General features: G+C 33.7%; 1 protein-coding gene across 1 annotated transcript; it reads left to right on the top strand.

Annotated features, from left to right (window-relative positions):
• The first annotated feature begins 3,479 nt into the window (after positions 1-3,479).
• On the top strand, positions 3,480-5,434 carry LOC129310279 (transcription factor bHLH18-like). The gene is made up of 4 exons (XM_054952091.1): positions 3,480-3,746; positions 3,866-4,354; positions 4,449-4,784; positions 4,901-5,434. Exons 1-4 carry the CDS (start codon positions 3,708-3,710, stop codon positions 4,979-4,981), a joined length of 945 nt encoding a protein of 314 aa, XP_054808066.1. The 5' UTR covers positions 3,480-3,707; the 3' UTR covers positions 4,982-5,434.
• The last annotated feature ends 1,297 nt before the right edge of the window (positions 5,435-6,731 follow it).

Below are 6,731 nucleotides of genomic sequence, written 5' to 3'. Positions count from 1 at the left end.
AGCTCATCAGCTAGCCTTTTAGAGAACAATTTCATGACCTTTGTGTAGGAGCCAGCGCCCTTAATCTTGTTCTCCAAGTCAGTCGAAAGAGTAACATAAGAGTCATGCCTTTCAAGGATGGCATAAAAATTCTCCTCCTTGGTGATCAATAGCCCTAAGTACATAAACATGTCCCAAAGCATGATCAACATGGGGCTCAACTTGAAGATGAAGGCATTGTAACTGGGTGCCTAAAAACTCAAAAGGGATGTTAGTAGATTGACCGAAATGTCAATGTCGGCCAATGAGAGTTAGATTAGGTCATAAATGCCCATCTCTTTCCACTATTGTTTGTGAGTCTGTCTCAAGCACTTCACCCAATTGGACCAAGTGCGAGGAGACCGAGGCTAGTTTTAAAGCTTTCAACAAGATGATTTAGTGAAAGTAAGTCATCCAGGCCAAAATCAAGTTGCGGACTAAGCTTAATGGCCATAGATTTGGCAGGGTAGGAGCGGTCACTTTAGAGAGGTCAGGAGACATGGTCAAATACCCAACATCACTCTTGTTAGCAATTTAAAAGCTCCAGTGAGAAGTATTGGAAAGTCAAAAAAATCAATATTTTATCCCTAAAAAAATATAAGGACCAAATAGAAAGAGAGAAGTTTACCAGAAGTCGATGAAGTCGTGGAAAGAAGAATCCTCCTGAAATAAAAACGGGGAGGCATCAGATTAAGAGACTAATCCAAAGAAAATATGAGTTCAATAATAAAGTACATACTATTGTCAATCCTCCTATTGAAGCAACAAGATTCCGGATTGTGACTAAGGAGTTAGGTAAACTTTCAATAGGAGTATTGGAAAGGGTAGTAATGGATGCGGTGGTAGTAGAAGAGGAAGCTGTTTAGGCAACAGAAAGAGTGGAGCTAGAAAAGAAAAAGATTAAACAACAAGAAATAGTAAGAAGGGCAAAGGGAATGATCAGAAATCGAAATAAGAATTTATATTAACAAAGGGCGCTCAGAGATGAAGCAACATTTCATTTTTTCAAATGTACCACATGGCTTACATTTATTAGCCACTAGCATGCAGGGGACATTTATTAGCCACTAGCATGCAGGGGATATTATTTAGGCTAAATATGAAAATTCACTTGCCAAAGTATTGGGTAGGTCATAAAGCCATATGGGCTAAGTGATTGAAGAGTTAGGCCTAATAAACCATTTGAATAAAGAGTCCAGCCCCAAGTTCAATAAAAAGCTATAACTAGATAAGTATGTTGAAATCTTGCCAGTTGCAAATCTACTTTGTAGATCGTTGGTACATAAAGATACAATCTCAAACGATCCTAAATCTTGCAAGCATAGCATTATCATGCCTAAATATTTCTACGAGACGAATTGGTTACCAAAAATGGAAGACAATGAGTGAAAACCATGTCATGAGTTTCACGAAATCCCTAATTCTTCAAAAGAACATTCTAGGTTCTAAGGTAAAGGATGCCATCACTCTATCACTATAAATAGAGTATCAAAGCATAGAAGAGGGAAGCAGTTCTTAAGTTTATCAATTAGCTTTGTCTTCAATTTAGACTTGTAATTGTTTTACATTTTAATAATAGCGAAAACATTTATTCTACCAAGTCTTGCATATTTTTTACATTTGGGTAAACTGTGGTAAGAGAACCCGAGAACCCTTTTTATTATCAATTGAGACTTAGCGTCTTTAGCATGCTTGGTAACTTGTTGTTCACCGACGACCAAGATCTAATCAACCTCTTCAAAGTCTCTAATGTTTTGTTTCTTCTTTTCCTCTTCATTTTTCTTTTATCTTCATTTTAAAATTTAATATTGTCAAATAATATTTTATAACATGTCACCTCTAATATAATATTTAACATAAAAAATTTAAAATATATTAAATTAATAATGAGCAGTTTGATCATGATTCAACTACAATCCAACTATTAACTATTGAATAGGTACTTTATCCGGTTTAATAACCGGTCCTATTTTTAAAATCTTGATTTTTAAGTGGCAAAACACACAAATAGGATTGAACGTTTTTTATGATCAGCCCAATGGGGCAGGGAACCAATAGGTTACATTTTCGTTTTGGTAGAATAGACATCTAGCAAACAGTAATAAGAAGGAAAAATGTATATATTCATAGTCTAATATATTTAAAATTTTTTTTTTAATTAAATCAAGATATGTGAGTCTTTAAAAAATATTTATTCTATGACAAGTTCTTGTTGTTAATATTATCAACATATTAAAATTCACTTTTTCTTCATTTAATTGAATAAAAATATATTAAATATATAAGGTTAACTACATTAGTCTTCCCCCAATAAAAATATCTAGATGAAGCTTCTTATTGTTCGTACGTGTTAAATAAATCACATATTAACGACTAATTAATTATATGGCTGACTAGTGACTACTACTACAGGTTGTATTTTTATTATTATATTATTATTACTATTAAACCCTACAGTTTGAATTATTGAGATCAAATATAGGAGCTCCAGGTTGGCTGTATTAGAGAGAATGAAGAAGTCATAGTGATGGCCGATGGGAATTTGCTAATGTTATCAGTGGGGATTTGGATTTAAATTTATACCAAATTCATTATTTGACTACATACAATTCCTTAATTTTAAATACATTTTAAATACTTAATTTACTCTAATTATTTTAAATCTCGGCCATCTTTTGACACAAGTAGGACAATTCATTATTATCATTGTAAATTTTTAATACTATCTAGATTAAAAAAAATTAGAGTAAGAGAATAAATTGACCTCTAAATTATATGTTCATGAGTTGTTAGTATCCTACATTCATTTTTGATAGAATGTCTTTTTAACTTTTGAAAATAGTACAATCTAACCCCACCACTAACAAAAGTTAATTTTGATAGTTAATTGATTATGAAATGACAGACAATAACATACAAAAATACAAAAAATAATTAAATAATTATAGTAAATGACTCAAAAATTATAAACAAGAACCTAGCAAATTTTGTTGGCCTTTTTTTCTTTCATTTGTAATTTTGAGGCCCTTTTTTTATATCATTTTCTAGTTAACTTGGTTAAAGGTAACTTTTGTTAACGATAAACGTTAGATAATATAATTTTTTAAAAGTTAAAGAAGAATATTGTACAAAAAAAGAATTTAAGATTTCAGATGTTCTTGAACTTATAGTTTAGAGATAAATTTACTCTTTTACTCAAAAATTTTAAATACATGAATTTAAAATTTACAACTTTAAAATTTAGTCTATCAATCCAAACCTTAATTAATTATATATAGCTGAGATATTATATATAGCTGAGATGCTTCATATCGTGCAAGGTCAAGTCGCCAATTTCTTGTTAGCCTTATTTAATATCCTTAATTACAACTCATCCCAGACTAAGCTCAGACAACGCGTCAGCAATGTTCACCATTCATCAACGCTGCCAATTTTTATTTATTCTGTTTCGAAGACCACTATTGTCTAATTTCTTCACACGTGGATGATTTCAATTGCTTCTTTCACGATCCAATCTAGTGGCTACAAAATGATCGAAGGATTGAAGGCATAGCTTGTCCCTTAAATGAATGTCGCTCTGAAAGTGAAACAATCAAGTCTCGTTCTTCCATAGTTTCACGGGATAAACAGTAACCTTAGTTTGCTTTCGAGTTTCGAGTTTGATCTTTCACAAAATCAAAACACTATCAATGGACTCATCACCACCAGTCAGCTGGTTTTCTGACCTGGTATGCTGAAAACAAACTCGATAAATTCCTAGTGGTTTAATAATTCTGTATGCGCACGTTTGAGCATTTCTTTGCTTCAATGATTTCATGCTGATTTAGCAGTTTGTTTGTCATACCAGGAAATGGATGCTCATTACGATTTGTTTCCCACGCTGTGCCACCTGAACTGTGTCGATGATGATCAGTTTATTTCACAAGACATAGCCAGTACTGTTCTTCTGGGACAATACTCGCAGCCATCTTTGTCTTGTGAGAGCTACTCTTCACATAATTCATGCACTACTGCTGAGACCAATCATTGTTGGAGCTCCACCATATCTGATCCTTCGTCTTCTTCTCAACTCGTGTCCTTCGATCACTCTATTAACTCTTCATCCCCTACTTTGAAGCCAAACAACGAAGAGTCCTCAGGTATACAGTATTTCTCAGTTCAATCCCTTAATGGGTTTTCCCAAAGTCACAACTTTGAAGCCAAATCCAAATCCTCTCAAGGCATCAACAGGCCCGTTCCTCACGTCAGTGATCACATCATGGCTGAGAGAAAACGAAGAGAAAAGCTCAGCCAGAGCTTCATTGCTCTTTCTGCACTCGTCCCTGGCCTCAAAAAGGTATATACTCTATATATATGCACACATTCCTGCGATAATTAAATATATATTTCAGTAAATACCAATTAAAGTGAAAACATGTTATGAAACACAGATGGACAAGGCTTCGGTGCTTGGGGACGCAATCAAGTACGTGAAGGAGCTGAAGGAGAGATTGAGTTTCCTGGAAGAACAGAACAAGAAAAGAAGGGTTGAATCTGTGGTGACGTGTGAAAAGCTAGAGAGTGTTGGTGAAGAAGAAGGACCATGGCTTCCTGAAGTGGAAGCAAGAGTGTTGGAGAAGGAAGTGCTGATTCGAATCCATTGCCAGAAACAGAAGGGACTTTTGGTGAAGATACTTGCAGAGATTCAGAAGCTTAATCTCTTTGCTGTCAACAGCAGCGTCTTGCCCTTCGGGGACTCCAATCTTGACGTCACTATTGTTGCTCAGGTACAGAAATTAATTCCTAGCTCGTCTCAAACAAAACTTAACTAACGAATCAATCAACCAAGCCTCAGGGATCAAGATGATGAAACAGAAACATGGTTGATTACTGTTTTATGCAGATGGGGGAAGGTTGCAGCTTGACGATAAGGGATCTCGTGAAGAACCTGCGAGTGGCTATTTTAAGTGCATGTGAAATGTGAGTCCGATGGTGCGGCCAGATATGATTAAAAACTGTGACTCAATTGATTAACCTCTTTATATTCTATAATTTAGGAGATTTTCAGGATCATGCCCGTGGGCGGATCTCATCCCAGTTTGTGGGCTTATTTTGTTTTTCCAAGAGCTCATTTAATCGGCCGCATAAAACTGACGGCAACTCCCACTTATCAAGCATGGGCTTGGCAATATGTTTGATCTAAGAGACTAATTTCTTACAATGGGGCAAGTCAATATTTGAATCCTACTAAAAGAATTGCTCATGTTTGGTATTTGATTATTCTTTGAATAAGATTGTCTTTGATAAGAATATACATGAATGCCCTGGAAAAAAAAAAGAAAAGAAAAAAGGCATTGGCTTAGAACTTATTAGATCCAGATTTTTTTGGGAAAAAGTTTTTTTTTTTTAATTTTTGGGGGTGTGGGGGATGGTCTTGTCTCCAAATCAAATCGTGTACGCTTCAAATGCACACAAAATTTGCAAAGTACTGAATTTACTTTGTGTACATGATATGTGAACAGTGCAAAAAACAATTAGATCGGGTGTACATTTTATTTCAAATTAATTACATTCGTACAATTCAAATTTTATTATCATTGTATTTTTCAATTTAAATTATAAATTGGCAGTCAGAAAATTAACTTTTGGATACTACATTTAAAGTAAAAGAAGCATTAAACTTTGATAAAAAGTAATAAAAAAAGATCATTTAGTTGAAATAAACAGCACATGAAAGATGCCTGTATCTACATCTTGAATCTGTCTCTCATTATTTAGGGTAGGTGTTATAATTCAAAGAACATTTGTCAGAAAAATACTTACAAATTACAAACAAGCGTTGGTTCTAATGAGAGGAACTATAGCCATGTAAGTATGAGGCTTTTGGATTTGAGTTAATTATGCGTAGAAAACGTGTTTTGGAAATTGAGTTATCCCCAATTGTGCCTGTTAATGCTCGAATCTAACTCAATCATCCATATAAAAAAAAAAAATACTCACCAATTACATATAAATAAAATCATTTATAAAGATTCAAACTCATATATGGACCCATTTGGGCATATAACTCTCAATTTTTGAGAAGCATTTTCTCACTTTTTAAAAGGTATTTTTTGAGCGCGCAGACTGGCTTTTCAGATTTTCCTCAAGAATGTTATTGAAAGTAGATTCAGCAAATCTAACTTTGGCTAGCTTTTTAACTGACTTCCCAATCTTTTTCTCTCCCCCTCCAACACTTCCGTTCTTTTTTCATAATCTTCTCTCTCCCTTGTATTAATTTTGTTTAACGTCAATTGATATAAGAGGCACACGGGGCACCATGTCTACATTTTTTTGGTCCTTATTTTATTTTCCTTAATGATTTTTGGGTTAACATGTAATTTGAACCCTAAGCTATAGGTGCAGGTTGATTTTTGTAAAATTTGACTTTACTAAACACAATTAATTAATATAACTCATGATAATCAAAGGATTAATTCAAAGAGTGATTATCAAGCTTAATTCAAAAGTAAGGGTTCCCAAAATTTTTTTTATAATCACAAGGAGTTTAAAACAATTAAGATATCTTCTATTAGAGTAAAATAAGTTACAGAAGCATGTGATACATTATAGGAGTGAAAAAAATCAAAAACTAGTGAAAATAACTCTTTTAATATGTAGCAGGGCAATGTGCCGCGGCATGTTGCACATAAAAATTAGTAATTTCTATTGTCATTTGATAGCAGAATTGAAAA

The sequence above is a fragment of the Prosopis cineraria genome, unplaced genomic scaffold (genome assembly GCF_029017545.1).
Source record: "Prosopis cineraria cultivar Desert tree isolate PC_DT_omini unplaced genomic scaffold, ASM2901754v1 PC5, whole genome shotgun sequence".
Lineage (NCBI taxonomy): Eukaryota > Viridiplantae > Streptophyta > Magnoliopsida > Fabales > Fabaceae > Prosopis > Prosopis cineraria.
This window is presented reverse-complemented; position numbering and strand designations above follow the sequence as displayed.